Here is a 20,037-nt window from a genome sequence, read left to right as displayed (position 1 = left end):
TAAGAGAGAGCTCATTAAAGAGTAAGATTATGAGTGAGTCATCTACATACAAGAGCCTGACTGTGCAGAGGAACAATCTGTGAGAATTACATTTGGAATAAATTTTGTAGAAAGTGCCTATTGACTATTCTAGGACAGAACTGAGAAGTGAAGGACACAAAAAAGTAAGTGAGGTTGGGAACATATATGAGAATCCTATGATTGACTGTTGTTTTGATTTTTGCCCTGAAGGTTGTCTTTTTATTTTATTGTTTCTCTTATTCATTAAGTTTATGGTTTGTTTATAAATAATTATTGTTTTAGATGTGATGTTTCTAAATCTAGTCACAGTGAAACTGACCACTAGGATGCACATATATATGGCAAAGTGGGAACAACTGCCAACTTTGAATAACCCACAAAGCTCTACTAAGCCCTCTCCAAAGGCTGTTTCTCTCACATCCCATTTTGAATCTGACAGTAAATCCTGCTAGCACTATCTTCACAATTCATCCAGAATCCAACCCCTGCTGCTATTACTATGGCCCAAGCCACTACCTATTCACCTGGATTATTAAAATGGCCTCCTAACTAGTCTTCCTACTTCTGCCCTTGCCCTACTTCAGTCTATTCTCACCACAGCAGCCAGAGGAAGACTGTTAAAATGCAAATTAGATAATGCCACTCAAGTCCAGAACTTGCCAATGGTTCTGACTTCACACGTTTGTAAAAGCCAAAGTCCTCACAATGGCTTTTATCACTTCCGGTCCCCACCTGCTATTTCTCTTTCCCTAAGTCACTACTCTAAGAACACAATGGCCTCCTTCCTGGTCCCAGACTAGCAGGCAGATTTCTGTGTGAGGGTCTTTATAACTTGTTGCTCCCTCTGCCCAATACTACTCCCTAGACATTGGCATAGCTCAGTCCCTTACCATCTTCAGGTGTTTACTCAAAATGTGATCTTCTCAATGAGAAGACTGGCCTTGGCCATATTTTAAAAAATTGCAACCCGCTCCCTCATCATTCCCTATCACTTTCCCATACTGTATTTTCCTCCACACCACTTGAATCTTATAGATCATTTATTTTCTCCACACCACTTATATATCCTGTCTTTTATAGCATATATTTTACTTTTTTCATCTTATTTCCTAACTCTATACATAGAATGTACACTCTCTCTCTCTCTCTTTTTTTTTTTTTTAAGAATGTACACTCCTTGATGGCTGAGGTTTTTACCTACTGTTGGTTGGGACATAGTGGGTACTCAATGATACTTGTATGAATGAATGAATGAAAAGAAATAAAAATATAGCAAAAGTTTCCAGAAGACCTAGGAAGAGAAACAATATAATCCTTTCACCAATAATACTTCAGTTTTATCAAAACATGTGTAACACATGTAAAATATGGTACTGTCCCAGAATAGCTCTGTCCTGGTAAACTATCACATTTCAGGCCCAAGACACTTGTCTGCTGGCTGCCAGCCCTTGCCTGACCACTGGCTTTTCTTCAATCTTAAATTCTCTTCGATTAGGGTTTCTCCATAATTACTCAGTCACAACAATGTCTACTCTATACTTCTACTTTGAAAGCATGTCAGTAAAGAGGGTGATGTGCCCACTGAAATAATCAGAAGAGAACGGAGTGAAGTGTTAACTGACTACAGACTTCTCAGATGTACCAATAAATAACTGTTAAAAAAAACCCAAAAGAAATTCTGCTTTGAAGAATCAAAGAGAACACTGTGATTAAGTAAAAAAAAAAAAGAAAAAAAAAAGAAAAAGAAAGAGCCATTAAAAAAAAACAGATGTACACTAAAACTAATCTGATATCTGGAATTTAGTTTAAAATCAGCAAAAATAAAAAATAGATAAAAAATGGGAGACTGGGGGGGTGCCTGGGTGGCTCAATCGGTTGAGTGGCTACCTTCGGCTCGTGTCAGGATCCCAGGGTCCTGGGATCAAGCCCCGCATTAGGCTCCCTGCTTAGCGGGGAGCCTGCTTCTCCTTCTCCCTCTGCCTGCCACTCTGCCTATTTGTGCTCTGCCTCTCTGTCAACTAAATAAATAAAATCTTTAAAAAAAAAAAAAGGGGAGATTGTTCAAATATTAATGCTTATCTATTTTTATTGCATATTATATGTTTAGAACAAAGTGTAAGGATTTCTTAATGAGCAGAAAAATATATAACATAAGCAAAAAGATGAACACTGTTTATATTACATGATTTTAACAATGTAAAACTGAGCATTGGAAAATTCTATAAGAAAATAGAACAAAAGGTTAAAGCTGGTTATATCTGGATGGTGGGACTAAAGGTGAGTTACCTACTAAACTGACTTTATTAAGTTACTTCATTTAACGTGAGGCAGCTGTTTTTAAAAAGCTAATACATGGGCTCCATGCTCAGTGCGAAATTTGCTTGAGATTTTTTCTCCCTCTGCCCCTCTTGCCCGTGTGCTCTCTATCTAAAGTATATAAATAATTTTTTTTTTTAAAGATTTTATTGATTTATTTGAGAGACACAGCGAGAGAGAGGGAACACAAGTGGGGGGGAGTGGGAAAGGGAAGCAGGCTTCCCATGGAGCAGGGAGCCTGATGTGGGGCTCGATCCCAGGACTCTGGGATCATGACCTGAGCCAAAGGCAACTGCTTAAGGACTGAACCACCCAGGCACCCCAAGTAAAAAAATAAATCTTAAAAAAAAAAAAAAAAAAAGAAGCTAATACAATATAAACATGGTAAACATGTTCAAGATGGTTATGCTGAGAGACTCCTGGGTGGCTCAGTTGGTTAAGCATCTGCCTTCTGTTCAGGTCACGATTCTGGAGTCCTGGGATCAAGTCCTGCATCTGGCTCCTTGCTCACTAGGGAGCCTGCTTCTCCCTCTGCCTGCCTGTTCTCCCTGCTTGTTCTCTCTCTCTCTGACAAATAAATAAACAAAATCTTAAAAAAAAAAAAAGATAGTTTTGTTGAGTATGAAGCATACGTCAGATACCACATTTATTTATATGAGTCTGAAGCTTGTGGCAGAGCTTAGGGACTGGAGGTAAAAGTTTAGAAGTCAGCACAGCACAGAGGCAGTGGCTGAAAGAAATGGAACCAGTTGTAATCTTCCAATGAGACCTTAACCAAGTAAGAAGAACAGAGGGCTAAGATAAAGCCCTAGAAAACACCAACATTTTAGAAAGAGGTGGGGGGGGCGCCTGCGTGGCTCGGAGGGTTAAGTCTCTGCCTTCGGCTCAGGTCATGGTCTCAGGGTCCTGGGATCGAGCCCCGCATCGGGCTTCCTGCTCAGCGGGGAGTTTGCTTTCCCCTATCTGCCTGCCTCTCTGCCTGCTTGTGATCTCTCTCTGCATGTTAAATAAATAAAAATCTTAAAAAAAAAAAAAAAGAAAAAGAAAAAAAAAAAGAAAGAGGTGGAGGGGCACCTGGGTGGCTCAGTGGGTTAAAGCCTCTGCCTTCGGCTCGGGTCATGATCCCAGAGTCCTGGAATCAAGACCCACGTTGGGCTCTCTGCTCAGCAGGGAGCCTGCTTCCCCCTCTTTCTCTGCCTACTTGTGATCTCTGCATCCCAATAAATAAATAAAATCTTAAAAAAAAAAAAAAAAAAGAGGTGGAGGAAGAGAAACTTGAAAGACACAAGCAGGAATAGCCAAGGAGAACAAGGAGGATCAGAAATGTGTAATATCAAGGAAGTAACATTTCAAGAGACTCCTTTGCCTAAAACTCAAAGGGAAGCCCAGGATAAGGACTGAAATACATCTGTCTGATGGGTGTGACAAATAGAAAGGCAATAAAGACTTACCAGTAGCTGTGAGTCAAGGGGTGATGATGGCAGAGGACTGAGAAGTGAACCAAAATAGGTAAAAGGAAATAAAGTGATGATTCTTGATTAGACTAGAATGGAAGGAAACACGGGGCGGAGTGGGGGGACAGCGAGGGGGACATATGACAAGGGAAATTTTTTCTTTCAGAGCGTGTGCAGACTTGGGAAGAGAGCTTCAGGCTGAAAACTTGGAATGGTATGTGTGAAAAGGCTGCTGAAAGAAAACAAAGGAGATTTCAGAATGGGTGAAAGAAAAGGAGGATAGGCACAGATGTCTCCGAGTTTGCATTAAAGGGAGCAAAAAGCTGAGAAAATTATGCCTGATGATCTCCCCTTTGTCTGTGAAGAGGCAAGGAGGTCCATTGAGTTTGAGGGAGACGAATGGCAAGAAGGTCTGAATAAGACTGGAAAAGATTTGGAGTAGTCTTAGATGAAAATGAGAAGGGCAGCTAACCAAGGCCATATAAGGGGAAATGTGCAGTACTCAAAGTCAACTGAAGTTGGAGAATCACAATCAAAAATGTTTACTGAGAACCTACTGTGTGCCAGGCATTGTTTAAACACTAAGAATACACCGTAAACAAACCAGACAAAAATCTACTGCCCTTAGGAAGTTACTACCCAGTAGGGGAAGGGAAACAATAAATAAATAATAAAAAGTTATTGAAATTACATGAAAAAGCATAACCATAGATAGTATGTATTTCAATTCATCATTGAATAGTGATAAGTGCTACGGAGAAAAATAAACCAGTAAAGGATAGGGAGTGCTGGTGGTGGGGGAAATACTCGAGTTCTAAACAGGGTGATCAGGAAGACTTCCCTGAGAGGGTGAGTCTGCAGCAGCACCAAATCTGTACTATTATATGATTTCCTGGAACAGCATTCTGTTAGTCAGATGGAGCAGAAAAGGTAGACTGCAGTATCAACACAGGGTGGGGGTTCTGCCAAATGGCTTGGCAGAAGGATAATACTTTAAAATTACATTAAGGCCCAGCCTGAGGAGGGAATAAAGAATGAGAAACAGCTGATGATACAGTTAGTGGGTGGAATAGACTCAGAGTGTCAGAGGACAGGAGGTTACGGTCAGAAAGTAGTAGTGGGTGTGGAGGGATAATGAAGGTGAAGGTCACTATGGTTAAGAAGATCAAAGAATGTGAGAATGGTATAATCCATATGATCACTAAAGTCTTGCAGAGTAATAGCAGGATTTATGGTAAATCAGTGGTTCTCAAATCAGAGTCACTTGGAGGCTTGATAAAAAATAAGACTACTGGGCCCTACTCCCAGAATTTCTATTTGTTAAGCCTGAGGTGAGACCCAAGAATGTGCTTTTCAGCTGCTGGTCTGTAACTATACTTTGAGGATCACTGTGGAAGAGGAAAGATATAGGCAGGAGGCATTAATAAATGACACTAGGGCTGGGAGATTGGAGGCTAAAACATGACAAAGATAAAGAGACGTGGGAGGTGATGTAGCCAAAAAGTGATGCATTGGTAGGCTCAAAGGAGCAGGGATTCTGAAACAAGGTAGAAATATAATGGTTCAGAAAGGACACTGGGAGAGGAGCATGCTCTTCCCGTCTTCCCGAAACTAAGGAAAGTGGGATAAAGGAAAAGCACATGCTCTGAACAGGCTGCAAGGAAAGGGGTGAACTTAAGAGAAGGCCACAGATTAATTAAAAGCAGGAGCAGAGCAGAAATGGACTAAGGATATAGGGAATCCTGTTACCAGAGAAAGAGGGATCCAGAGAGCTTGGGAGAACGGGAGCAGTGCTCATTTCTCTCGGTATAGAACAAGAGTAAGCAAAGACCACTCTCAAGCAGCCAGGGAGACTTTTATTTGGGGTCACCCTCTCTTTCCATTCTAATCAAGCTTTCACCTCCACTACTCCACCAAAACTGCCCTTCTCAAGACCAATAACCTTCACACCACCAAATCCAACAATCAATATGAAGTTGTCCTCTTGCTGGATGCATCAGCAGCATTTGGCACAACTGATCCCTCTCCTTGAGCTCTTTTCTTTAGTTTGGTGTTTAAAACATGGTTAACTTCTGGGCACCTGGGTGGCTCAGAGGGTTAGGCCTCTGCCTTCGGCTCAGGTCATGATCTTAGGGTCCTGGGATCGAGGCCCACATCGGGCTCTCTGCTCTGCTCAGCCTGCTTCCCCCTCTCTCTCTGCCTGCCTCTCTGCCTACTTGTGATCTCTCTCTGTCTGTCAAATAATTAAATAAAGCCTTTGGGGCGCCTGGGTGGCTCAGTGGGTTAAAGCCTCTGCCTCGGCTCAGGTCATGATCCCAGGTCCTGGGATCGAGCCCCACATCAGGCCCGCTCAGCGGGGAGCCTGCTTCTCCCTCTCTCTCTGCCTGCCTCTCTGCCTACTTGTGATCTCTGTCTGTCAAATAAGTAAATAAATAAAACCTTTAAAAAAAAAACAAAATATGGTTCACTTCCGTGATGCCTGGGTGGCTCGGTTAAGTGTCCGCCTTCGGCTCCGGTCATGAACACAGGATCCTGGGGTCAAGCCCTGTATCGGGCTCCCCGCTCAGAGGACAACCTACCTCTACCTCTCCCTCTGCCATTCCTCCTGTTTATGTTTTCTCTCTCAAATAATATATAAATACTTTAAACAAACAAAAACATGGTTCACTTTCTAGTTCAATTCCTACTCATTCCCCATCTCTTTTGATGGGCCCCTATCTTCTAACCTTGAAAGACTGAGGTACAGAAAAGCTCTACCCTCCAACCTTTCTTCTCTAACTACACTCACACCTTAGGTGACCTCTAGTCTGTTAGAGGACTCAGTGCTGAGAGTTCCCAAATTTAAATCTCCAGTCCAGATCTCTGCCTGAATTTTTAACTCCCTAATCCTCTTAATTTTCTAAACAAGGAGTAGACAAAACAAAACATACCCAAAAACATCTTTTCCAACAAGGGAAGACTAAGAAAACCTTTCCAACAAAAGACTAAGAAAGACTGAGAGGAGATCAAGGAGACATGATGGATGACTAATTTCAACATGGTATCCTGGACTGGATGCTGGAACAAAAAAGGATGGTAGTGGAAAAAAAATGGCAAAATCCAAATGTAGTCTACAGTTTAGTTTATACCAGTGTTAATTTCTTAGTTTTGACCAAAGGCCAGAGTTGGTTATATAAGATATTAACATTAGACAAAGCTGGGTGAAGGATATATGGGAATTCCCAGTACTATCTTTGTAACTTTTCTATAAATCTAAAATTATCTCAAACTAAAGAGTTTTCAAAACAAACAACACCTTTTCTCTCCCAGCAGTTTTACCACTTCAGTATCTGGCAATTCTGGTTTTTTTTTTTTTTTTTTTTTAAAGATTTTATTTTTAAAATAAGCTCTACAGCTAATGTGGGGCTCGAACCTATAACCCAGAGATCAAAGTCACATGCTCCACGGACTGAGCCAGCCAGGCGCCCCAGCAATTCTAATTTTACATTACTCAGACACAAAAGCCTTGACTTGGTCCTTGACCCCTCTCATTCTCTTGCAGGCAACATCTTGTCTATTTGCAAATCCCAACAGTTTTATCTTCCAAATACATCCAAAGTGTAACGCTCTTACCTCTTCCAACACTACTACCCTAGTCCAAGTCTCTATCATCAACTATGTGAATTACTGCAACAGCTTCCTAACTTGTCCCCTTGCTTACTTAAGAGCCAATTCTCCAAACAGCAGGCTAAGTGATTGTTTTAGAGTGCTAGTGATATCATGTCATCCTTTTTCCCCAAAACCTCTAGCTGTTTCTCATATTCTTAATCAGAACCAAGTCCAAGGGCTTCACATGATCCAGTCCTTGTGACTTCTCTGACCTCCTCTACTGCCTGCCTCTTCCGTTGCTCACAATGTCTCCCCTCCCACCCGAATCTAAACTTGATTCTCCCTCTGCTTGGATAGTCTTCAGAGAGCCACATGGTGCGCTGCTGCATTTCCTTCTGGTCTCTATTCAAGCGTCTCCTCAAACAGACGAACCTAGTTAGACAAATGCTGCTGTTACTGTCCTTTTAACCTGCTTTATATTCTCTTTAGCCCTTACCCATCACCTGGCATATTAAATATTGGTTTAAGAACTTTCTGCCTGCCTTCCCTACCAGAATGTGAATTTCACCAGTACTGTACCCCCAGTATTGAGAACAGTGCTTGTACATAAATATTTATTCAATAAATGTGAATAAAATATTCTCAAAAATATGTGGGTATGTGAGGTCAAGAGAGATTTCTTAGAACTCTAAGATGGCCTCTATACAGGTATGTGGCCTGCATACAGGTGTGTGTGCCCTGAATAATCTCCTCCCCTTGAGTATGGATGGGGCTGATCCAATCAGGTGAACCCTTTAAAAAGAGTCTAGGGATCAAAGATAGAAGTCAGAGAGATTTGAACAATCTGTAACACATGTGTTCTTACAGACCTTGAAAAAAAAAAGTACCATGTTGTGTAGAGGGCCATGTGGTAGGAAATTGCAGGTAACCTCTAAAAGCTCAGTGACCGCCCCCCAGCCAATAGCCAGCAAGAATATGGGGGTCTCATTCTACACCCATAAGGAACTATATCTTACCAACAACCAGTGAGAGGAGAAGAGAATCCTATGACTCAGATGAGACTGCCTCCCTGGCCAAATTCTAGTCCTGGGAAGCTCTGAGTAGAGAACTTGGCTAACCCCTAACCAGACTCCTGACCCAAAGAAACTGATACAATAAATGTGTTCTCTTAAGCCACTACACTTGTGGCAATTTGTTATAAAGCAAAAGGAAACTATTAACCAGCCTTACGAATTCAAAAACAACTCTAGTATATCATTACTTTGGTTCACATACAAGTTGACATCCCAAGAGGAAGAAGTGCCTAATGAAGCAAATGAGAACTAGAACTATTAAGCCAGTGTGAAAACAGACCCAGGCAGGAGGTAACTTCATGTGTTGGGCTGGGCTATGTACATTGAACTGGAGGGAGACCAGATGGTGAAGGTCCATGAGGAAGAGCTACTGAAATGAAGATGGTTAGCCTAGATGAAATACATACCTAGGGCAAAATGAGAAGTGTCTTCAAATACCGCAAAAAAGTTGATGTGCAATTAGGGGGAGGGAAACTGTGAGGAGAGAGACTGGTTGCTGTGTTGCTTCAGAGGGGAGAACTTTAACCAGGGCATAGAAAGTATTTACTGGAAAGAAGTTTTCAGTTCAATGTAAGGAAGAACTTTCCAACAGCCAGAGCTGAGTACTTATTATGTTCTAAGAGCTATGTTAAGCAACAGGGATATAAAAATGAAGAAAGAGGGGTGTCCGGCTGCTCAGTTGGTTAAATGCGGGACTCCTGATTTTGGATCAGGACATGATCTTGGGGTCGTGAGATTGAGCCCCGCATTGGGCTCTGTGTTCAGCTGGGAGTCTGCTTGGGATTCTCTCCCTCTACCTCTCTCTGCCCTCTCCTGATGCTGGTGTGACAGATGGACTAAGAGAAAGAAACCGAAGATGGCAAGAGTGGTCAGGACCTCCTGCAGATAAGCAGACAAGAGACAAGTTCCTTGCAGGCTGGAACGAGGACAGGTAGTGGAGATGTCATCATCCCCTACTTGTGCTTTCATGATTAAAAATAAAAAATCTTATAACCAAACATCTGTAAGACCCGTATCTGCATTTTAAAAAACCCTTACTAAATTTCTTGTCTGTTAAGAAAAGAAGTTCCCTATTTGTATTTGCTTATGATATATAGAAACTAAGTGGTTACCTACTGGGGTGGGGAGCAAGTGGTGGCAGGACCCAGGCAGATGATGAACAAGGATAGAAAGAGCTGTTTCACTGTGATTTCAGGTTCCTCAACTGTGTGAATTTATTATCTATTAAAAATAAAACAAAACAAAACATTTCCACCCTCTAGATAGATTTACCTGTGTGAGTTTCCACATTCTTTAGCACATGGTTCTGTTTGCCTCGGGGGAAAGATGTTACTTGAGGATCCTGCCTCCTTACAGCACATTTTTCTGGGTCAACCCTTCTGGAAGACTTGTTGACGACTGCCAAGTTCCCATTGTCACAGGCAGATTTTGCTGGTCTTTCATTAGGATTATCCTTTGGAATGGGGGCCGTGTTGTTCCTGGGTCCGGCATTTGTAAGTCGTTGGCCCTCTTGTTTTGGTGGATTCCTGCCTGGTCGTGGCCTGGCCCCTTCCACTTCCCAGGGAGGCCTTTTCTGTGGGTATCTTCTCTGCTCGTTGCGTCTGGCTGCATATCCATCCAATACTCCTTTTTTAAAGGATGTATCCAAAGAGTCAGGGTGCATAACCCCCAGAGGTTTGGTATTTTCAGGTCCAGCATCCTCGGATTTTGGAGTCATTCTGTAACTCCACTCACATTTGAGTTTTCCCTTGACTTTTGGTCCTCTACCATAGCTGTACACAAATTGGGCTGCTTTTTTGGGTTTTGCTCCCCTGGGATCTGCACCAACAATTTCCTTCTCATTCTCAGAAGGGCTGTGTTCTCTGGGGTTTGTCCCACTCTCTGACCTACCCACACTTTCTAAGCCAGCTGCATCTGAGGTCTGGTCAGTGAGATTCTGTACTTTCTTAACTTTGATATGCTGTTTTTCACTCCTCAATTTCTGCCAAGGTTGGTTCTGAAGGCCATGGTTCTTGAGTGATTTGTTAGAAGCAGAGTACTGAAAAGAAATCTGTTGACTTTTAGGTTTGCTTCCCAAAGGATAACCATGCTGATGAACAGCAGAGATGTCATCATAAGGGACTTGCCTGGAAAGGTGACAGGGAGGTGGTGAACTATAATTTCTTCTACCAATCCTATTAGAATCTAGTCTCCTTTGACTCCCACAACTTAGACCAGAATTTTTTCTCTCCTGAGGAATAAACTCAGCAGCATCCGTGTTGAATTTAAAAGTACCTAGGACATTAGAAAATAGACATGTCAGTGAAGAAATAAATCATCACCCATGAAGCCCAGAAGACTCTAAGTCATTATCTAAACATTACTTTCCTAAAGACTTGTATAAATACAACAGGCTCTTAGTGAGGCCTGTGTTTCCTGTGAATATGATGGGTTCAAGATGCTTGTGGAACGCTGACCATTCCATGTCCAGTAACCTCACCAATAGCCACTGCTAAGAACTACTAACTAAAACTGCTCACCTGGGTGACCAAGCATTATTATTATTTTAAATGTAAGCTCCATGCCCTATATGGGGCTTGAAATCACAACCCCAAGATCCAGAGTCGCATGCTGTTCGGACTGAGCCAGTCAGGCATCCTGATCAGGCATGATTTATGTATCTAGTTACTTTATCAAAAAATTTCAAGTCAGCAAACAATTTGGGGGTGAGAATCAACGAGCAGATTCCATGTGGTCTTTCAAAACTCTTAAGGTAGCATTGCATAATATCAAGTAAACAGGTTTTGGAGTCAGCCAAAATCAGTTTGAAGTCTGGCTCTCCAATTTATCATAGGAGCTTAGGAATATCACTTGATTGCTTTTAGCCTTCATTTCCTCATCCTGAACAGAAGATGATACTATTTCAAAAGGCTATTGTGAAGTTTAAGTAAGATTTCATATAGATAGTACTTAACATAATGAGTATATTAGTTCCCATCTCTTCCCCCAACCCAGGAATATATTTTAGGTTTACCATATATAACCTTTATAATATAGTCCAGAATCCGAGTCCCAAAAATTAAGTATATGCCTCTTCAACCCACTCATTTCCTTCCCCCAATGTGATTTTTTTTTCCTGAAGCCCAAAGAGTAAATGATTTGCCTAACGACACAACACTAGTTAGTAGAAAAGTCAGAATTATGTGTAACATATGGATTATACAGTTGACCTCTGAACAACACAAGTTTTGAACTATACAAGTCCACTTATATGTCAATTTTTTACAGTACAGTAAACATATTTTCTCTTCCTTATGATTTTCTTGGTAACATTTTCTTTAGCTTACTTTATTGTAAGAGTACAGTATATAATACATATATCATGCAAAATATGTGTTACTTGACTGTTTATGTTACTGGTAAGGTTTCTAGTCAATAGTAGGCTGTTACTTGTTAAGTTTCTGGGGAATCATAAATCATCATGCGATGTTTAAGGGTCAACTACGTTACGATTCAGTGGGGCTTGGAAGACATGGGTTTACAACCCTGCCATCACTTGTGTCTTTATGCAAATGACTTAACCCAAATTTTCTTATAAGGAATGGAGAAAGTAACAATCCCTACATCAGAGAGTTGCTATGAAGAATAAAGCAAATTAGTGACATACATAAAGTGGTTAAAATGGTGCTTTATTTTTGCAGTTAGGACTACAGACTAAAACACACAGACCTGACCTCAGATGGGTGCAGTGCAGAGTGTGGGTTTCAGGTTTAATAATAAATGCCAACACTTACTAGGTAATTAACATGTGCCAGGCACTATTCTAAATACTTTGCATCTGTTAACCTATTTAATCCTTCCATTCCTGACAAGAAAGGTGACACTGAGAAATATACTTGCCAAAGGCCACAGAGGTGTTCCAAAGCAGACTCAGGATTCCACCCCAGGCTACATGGCCCTAGAGACCACACTCTTACACAGCACTGTCAGAGGCTGGGAGGTGGGTACCATAGAAACATATACTGAAGAACTGAACGAGATCATAAAGGTCATAGGATAACCTCTCACTCAATTCAGGATGTGTCCTGAAAGCATTCACACAGGCAATTCTGGGGATTGGGTGGAAAGCCTTACAAAACAAAGAGGATTATAAAGATTCAGAAGGTGGCAAGAAACATAAGAGAGAACATAAAGGTGGGAATGGGTAGATTAGATCAAGTGGGTGTCATATAGTCCGCTCCTTCTTGAAGAAACAAAGTTGGAAAGAGGCAGAAGAAAAGTCAGTTAAGTTGTCCGAACAGCCTAGTAAAGGATGGGAAGAACGTGTTCCATGCTAAGCAAGAAGGAGTCGATGCAACTAGGGAGTCTAAACAGGGCAGCACTATTCAAACACAGTATGGTTCCATTAGACATGAGGTAGTTGGTAATGCCTTCAGAAAGACCCTTGAGAGATAGGAGGAAGGGAAAAAAGAGCACAAAAATCAGGAATCTGCACCTGAGACACAAAGATGTGAGATACCTTCTTTTTCTCCTCAGTATTTTAAGTAGCTGGAAGTTACTCAGTAAACAGGATATAAGTGGTACCCTAGATCGAAGATAACACAGCAGCATAGTGTGTCCAACAGGTGAGAGGAGAAGAATAAGGGGAAATCCAAGAGATTATGAAGTCAAGAAACAAAGCTGGCATTGGAGAATCTGCCCATGGGCAGAAAGATATACCTGAACCTGTTATTGAGGAAATAAGTGGGCAAGAGAACTAAACCCTGAGTGGAGATGGAGGTGTGGGCTAAAGATGATGCTGAAATAAGAGCATGGAATAGGAACCAAGACAAAAGCAAACTAAGGGGGACACCGGGGTGGCTCAGTTGGCTAAGTGTCTACCTTCGGTTCAGGTCGTGATCCCAGGATCCTGGGATTGAGCCCCGCGTGGGGCTCCCTGCTCAGAGAGGAGCCTGCTTCTCCCTCTACCTGCTGCTTCTCCCTCTGCCTGCTGCTCCCCCCACTTGTGCTCACTCACTCTCTCACTTGGGCTCTCTCTCTGACAAATAAGTAAATAAAATCTTTAAAAAAGAAAAGAAAAGAAAGTAAACTAAGGAACAGGAGAGGGACTGGAGAGGTCTCTGGACTAGGGAAACATGCCATAGTAGATGTGGGGGTGGATAGCTGGAACCTGGGGCACAACAAGGAAGGCCAAAACTATACCTCACAACTGGCCTCATCCAATCCTGCCTCAAACACTGAAGGGTGTAGAAATGGGCCAGAAGGGAGCCTGAGGATGGGAAGATCAATGGATCCAGTTTAGAAGATCTGGGGGGAAAAATGGGTGGGAGAATAACAAAACACCACACTAACCTAAAAGGTTCCCATCCCACAAGATTTAAAACCTAAATCAGGACTAGGGTTTGACAAATAAAACTTTTCTGACCAAGAACCAAAGTAACAAGTACATTTTAGTGGCCACCCAGTACACAAACATACATATACTCTTCTTGGTGCCCCAACACCGGTAAGTGGCAGAACTAAGACTAAAATCAATGTTTACAAACCACATGCGGCAAACTGCTGTCCTGTTTTTCCAGAAAGAGTGGGTCCTGAAATGAAATCAATGTAGTGGGTTGTGACAAGTATTTCTTCAAAGAAAACAGAAAATAGTGTATTGCAGTTAGTAAGAAAAAGCATTACCTCCTAAAACTTTCGGTTCTTTTTTATATTATACACATATGTGCACTAAATCAGATGTAAAACGTTTCTTTTTGGTGTCTGCCCAAAAGTTTGGAGAACAAAGACCTAAAGTACACCTTGAAGGAAATGGAAATGGATGCTACATGAACAGCCAAACGAAGCTGTTCTACACACAGAACCAACCCCAAGATAAGTGAGCTAACAATTACGGAACAGGTACCGTACAGGGCGGGAGCCTTCAGAGGAATTTACTTATTTACCCCCAGACGACGGATGAGGAAACTAAGACTCAGCCACACTGCGTGGCAGTCTGAGAATGGAAACCAATGGTGTTCGGCTCGCTTTCGTTCTGCTGCCCCAGGACGCGCCAACCCGCCACGCATCGAGAGTCCGCCACCGTCACGGGCGGTGACTCGGCCGACGCCCGCCTGTTGGAGATTAGTGCGGCCTCTGCCCCAGTAGAGCCGGGCTGAAGGCGGGACGCCCACATCGATTCACTGGGCGCCGGGACAAACCCGCTCTCCCTGGAAACCCAGCTGCGGGGCTTCACGACCCAGTGGAGGACGGTAGAGGTCTCGGTACCCACGACGCGCGTGGCTTGGCCCTTCCGAGCCACTATTCCGAGCCCTAGTTCCCACTATCCCGACCGCCACTCTCGCGGTATGAATGGCCGGAGCCCTAGGACTCGCCACTGACCCAACTTCCGCCCCCCGAGAGGGGCCCAGTCCCGCGCGGGCCGGGACAGTACCTGAGACAGGAGGCGCCTCCGCCATCCCGTGCCGCAACTCCTCAAGCGAGCCCTGCAACCTAGAGAGGGCTGTCACCCGGTCACGTGTCTTTGACTTCCGGCGCCGCAAGAATATTCGCATCTGCGCGCGGGGTGGATGGCCACGGAGGTTGCGCGGCCCAAGTGAACTGGGAGGTGCGTCCGTGACGTCAGACACAAGCGCCAGGCGCTGGCCTGGAGGAGGAGATTAGAGGCTGTTTGTAGGTGGGGAGGATCACGTTTGTGTGCTGGCAGGAATTTGCGCAGTCATTGTTTTTCATTTTGAGATTGACGGTCTTTTTTTTGCTACTGTGCGCTTCTGTCCTGGCACCCAACTAACTTCACCTGGCCTTCCGTAGTTAACTCAGACATTACTTTCTACCTGGAGTAGTGTGGCTTTGGGGTTAGAAAACAACAAAAAACCCCGCTAAGTAGTCAAAAGGGAACCTGCGTGAAAATAGGCGCAAAACAAACAAAAACCCGATAAAGGGCTAATATACGAAGAATGCTTAAAAATCAGAAAACGATAAGTCAAAAGAACCTAAAAAAAAGAACCCCACAAAAAACCCCGATTAACCATGGATTAGAAATGGTAAAGAACTTGAACGGGCAGATGACAATAAAATATAGATGGATACTGAACGTGAGTGGAAAACTTTGGAGGCACCAATAATTTATAAAGTAAAATTTTAGGGGCGTATGGGTGGCTAAGTTGGTTAAGTGTCGCCTCACGCTCTCTGCTCAGCGGGGATTCTCCCTCTTCCTCTGCTCCTCACCCCGCTCATGTTCTCTCTCTTAAATAAATAATAAAATAAGATCTTTAAGAAAAAGCAACAAAATTTTATTTGACATAGAGATGCCCAGAGAGGGAACACAAGTAGAGGGAGTGGGAGAGGGAGAAGTAGGCCTCCTGCTGACCAGGGAGCCCTATGTGGGATTGGATTCCAGGACTCCGGGATCGAGACCTGAGCTAAAGGCAGATAGGCTCCTCAAAAGTAACAAAATTTTAAATGAATGTATGTAGTTCGTTATTGCATTACTAAGTAGAGCACAACATGTAAGCGTGAAGCATGTGTATTTGTAACCTAATTCACTGGTCCAGGCTTCCCCCAAAATACAAAATAGATTCATTTATTCATATGTATTTTAATGCAGACTCTCCTAGGCATTGCTTTAAGTGCTGGAAGTAAATGGTGAAAAAGACAAACATGGTCCCCACCCTCGTGAAGTGGATTGTCTAGTAGAGGAGATTAAGAACTAAGTAATTAATATTTACAAATTAATACGTTTTAAATAATTTCAAATTATGTTAGCATTGTGAAAGAAATAACATAAATCATTAATTTTGACAGATCAGTTCACCAAACCAACCAACCAACCATACAGTCACCTTTAGAAATTACCAGATGTTGGGGTGCCTGGGTGGCTCAGTGGGTTAAGCCTCTGCCTTCAGCTCAGGTCATGATCCCAGGGTCCTGGGATCAAGCCCCACATCAGGCTCTCTGCTCCTTGGGGAGCCTGCTTCCTCCTCTCTCTCTGCCTGCCTCTCTGCCTACTTGTGAGCTCTGTCTGTCAAATAAATAAATAAAATCTTAAAAAAAAAAAAAAAAGAAATTACCAGATGGATCAGTCTGGGTCCAATCAGGTGAGAGGAACCACACAGTCATTTGAACAGAGAAGATTTTATTTATTTAAAGGCTTACTAACTATAACAGAGAATTGGAGTAATAAGGAATTGACTAGGGGCGCCTGCATGGCTCAGTGGGTTAAAGCCTCTGCCTTACGCTCAGGTCATGATCCCAGGGTCCTGGGATTGAGCCTCACATCGGGCTCTCTGCTTGGAGGGGAGCCTGCTTCCTCCTCTCTCTCTCTGCCTGCCTCTCCACCTACTTGTAATCTCTGTCAAATAAATAAATAAAATCTTAAAAAAAAATAAGGAATTGACTAATAAAAAAGTAAAAAGAACTCAAATAAAATAGGATTAGCAATATAAGGAGCAGCCACTACCTCTATGGTTAAGATAAACTGTCTAATGAAGATCACCCCAGAGCTGAAGTGCAGACCTTGTCAGAGAGCATGTTGTCCTGGCTCACTAGATGGCAGGGAAGTGGCTGTGGTGCTGCAGTAGCAGAAGCTGCCAGAAATCTAGATTTCTGTAGGGGAAAGTCATTCTTGGGGAGGTGTCTCAGAAGAGGCACTCTACTGCAAACCACCTGAGAGGGTGCCAAGAGAAGTTTGTGGCTGTTCGCCACCACAAACTGAAAAGGCCAGGTCCTGAAGAAGCCCTGTAAGTTGCAGGAGCCAAATACTGGAGAAACTGCCCACAGCCCAAAAGCTTGCCTAACTGAAACACTAGAAACAGGAAACAAAAGCTTTTCCTCCTGTAATATCTCTCTGGTGCCCTCTATTGACAAATCTTCATATCTGCCAGCTGATAAAGGATAAATTAAAAGGGTGCTAATCATTTCACAGAGCAGGCAACAAGCATAAATTTGGAACAATGGCAATATTCATAACTGGAATACTAGGGAATCTTCTCATTATTTTTTAAAACATCTAAAAACTGGAAGCGAACATTTATCCTGTCTTTCCTAGACAAACAGTACTTCATACAATATACCAAAACTTATGATACACTTGCATTGGAAAACAAGTGCAGGGGCTCCCCTGGCACCAGAATTTCTGGCCAGTGTGGCCATTTTGGCTTCCTGACCTTGGACTACTACTGCTGGTCACTGTCTGCAGCCATTCCGTGTGGCCATGTCTGTGCCTACACCAAAGCTGCTGAGGGACCTCACAGGCTTCACCTAGCGGCTCCCCTACAGCATGCCCAGATCCATTCCAAGCCACTGCTGGAGGAGCTCGGGACCATGGATGTCGCCATTGGGATCACTGCCTGCTTCCTTTTTCCTCCTGCCATCAGGTTGGGTCCTGTCACATCTGGAGTGCTACAAGAAGTGGGAATGAATGGGGGTGTTCTGTCCCTCACCCTGTGACCTGACCATCCCTGCCCTCTCCTGATCATGTCTACTGCATTCCTGGCCAGCCATCCCTGGATCATGTCTTTCAATTACAGTGACCTCTTCGGCAATCATGAACTCTCTATTTCTCCATGGTCACATCCTCAGACCACATATATTGGTGTATAAGGCCCTACTCGTCAGGGCTCTCCTTGTAACAATAAAGTCTATTTTTTTTTAAGATTTTATTTTTATTTATTTGACAGAGAGAGACACAGCAAGAGAGGGAACACAGGGAGCGGGAGAGGAAGAAGCAGGCTTCCCACCAAGCAGGGAGCCCAATGTGGGGCTTGATCCAGGACCTTGGGACCATGACTTGAGCCGAAGGCAGCCACTTAATGATTGAGCCACCCTGGCGCCCCAATAAAGTCTATTTAAACCAAGGGAAGCAAGGGCAAAAATGAACTATTGGGATTTCATCAAGATAAAAAGCTTTTGCATAGCAAAGGAAACAGTCAACAAAACCAAAAGACAACTGACAGAGTGGGAGAAGATATTTGCAAGTGACATATCAGATAAAGGGCTAATATCCAAAATCTATAAAGAACTTATAAAACTCAACACCCAAAGAACAAATAATCCAATCAAGAAATGGGTGGAAGACATGAACAGACATTTCTGCAAAGAAGACATCTGCTCAACATCACTTGGCATCAGAGGAATACAAATCAAAACCACAGTGAGATACCACCTCACACCAGTTAGAATGGCTAAAATTAACAAGTCAGGAAATGAAAGGTGTTGGTGAGGATGTGGAGAAAGGGGAACCCTCCTACACTGTTGGTGGGAATGCAAGCTGGTGCAGCCACTCTGGAAAACAGTATGGAATTTCCTCAAAAAGTTGAAAATAGAGCTACCTATGACCCAGCAATTGCACTACTGGGTACTTAACCTAAAGATACAAATGCAGTGATCTGAAGGGGTACGTGCACCCCAATGTTTATAGCAGCAATGTCCACAATAGCCAAACTATGGAAAGAGCCCGGATGTCCATCAACAGATGAATGGATAAAGAACATGTGAAAAAATACACACACACACACACACACACACACACACACACACACACGCACGATGGAATATTATGCAGCTATTGCAATTTGCAATGATGTGGATGGAACTAGAGGGTATTATGCTAAGCAAAATAAGTTAATCAGAGAAAGACAATTATCATATGACCTCACTGATATCAGGAATTTGAGAAGACAGAGGATCATAGGGGAAGGAGGGAAAAATGAAACAAGATGAAACCAGAGCGAGTGACAAACCATGTGAGACGCTAAATCTCAGGAAACAAACTGAGGGTTGCTGGAGGGGAGGAAGGTGGGAGGGATAGGATGGCTGGGCTATGGACATTGGGGAGGTTATGTGCTACGATGAGTGCTGTGAATTGTGTAAGACTGATGAATCACAGACCTGCAACCTTGAAACAAATAATACATTATATGTTAATTTAAAAAAAGGAAATGCAAAAAAGAAAAGTCTATTTAAACCTTAAAAAAAAAAAGAAAAGTCCAGAGGTGCCTGAGTGGCACAGGTGCTTAAGCACCCAGTTCTTGATTTCAGCTCAGGTCATGATCTCAGGGTTGTGAAACTGAGCCCATCATCAGACTCCACATCCACCAGGGTGTCTACTTAAGATTCTTTCTCCCTCTCCCTCTGTACCCCTCCATAATAAATAAGTCTTTAAAACAAATAAAAATAAATAAAGTCCAGACACTGTAATATTATTCGCTACTAAGAAGAAATGAGCTGTCAAGCCATGAATAACACATGGAGGAAATATAAATGCATATTACTAAGTGAAAGAAACCAATCTGAAAAGGCTATATTATATATGACTCTAATGATATAACATTGTGGAAAAGGCAAACCATGGACATAGTAAAAAGCTCAGTGGCTTCCAGGATTCAGGGGGAAGGGAAGGATGAATGGGCAGAACACAGAGGATTTTTGGGGCAGTGAAACTATTCTTTATGATACAATGGTAGTTACATTGTCAAAATCTATAGAATGTACACCAAAAGTAAACTCTATGTAAACTATGGACTTTGGGTGATACTAAAGTGTCAGTGTAGGCTCATGGATTGTAACAAACGTACCACTGTGGTGAGGGATGTCTATAGTGGGGGAGGTTG

At 42.8% G+C, this 20,037-nt stretch overlaps 1 protein-coding gene and 1 pseudogene across 7 annotated transcripts in view; one reads left to right on the top strand and one right to left on the bottom strand.

The window, feature by feature from the left end:
• The window catches only part of LOC111145710 (nuclear transcription factor, X-box binding 1), an 80,882-nt gene extending 65,826 nt beyond the window's left edge, over positions 1-15,056 (bottom strand). For 6 of the 7 annotated variants that reach the window (XM_022500854.1, XM_022500858.1, XM_022500859.1 and 3 more), the window contains exons 1-2: positions 14,862-14,978; positions 9,725-10,726 (exon numbers count right to left, since the gene is read on the bottom strand). In XM_022500854.1, coding sequence (XP_022356562.1) covers positions 9,725-10,726; positions 14,862-14,886 — 1,027 coding nt within the window. In that variant the 5' untranslated portion in view covers positions 14,887-14,978. Of the gene's footprint in view, positions 1-9,724; positions 10,727-14,861 lie in introns of all 7 variants that reach the window. The other variant, XR_002640493.1, reaches the window with a different exon arrangement.
• A 2,583-nt stretch (positions 15,057-17,639) lies between these two features.
• On the top strand, positions 17,640-17,846 carry LOC111145455 (annotated as a pseudogene).
• Positions 17,847-20,037: the final 2,191 nt, after the last annotated feature.

Source organism: Enhydra lutris, unplaced genomic scaffold (genome assembly GCF_002288905.1).
Source record: "Enhydra lutris kenyoni isolate GAN:26980312 unplaced genomic scaffold, ASM228890v2 scaffoldscaffold13, whole genome shotgun sequence".
Taxonomy (NCBI): domain Eukaryota; kingdom Metazoa; phylum Chordata; class Mammalia; order Carnivora; family Mustelidae; genus Enhydra; species Enhydra lutris.
This window is presented reverse-complemented; position numbering and strand designations above follow the sequence as displayed.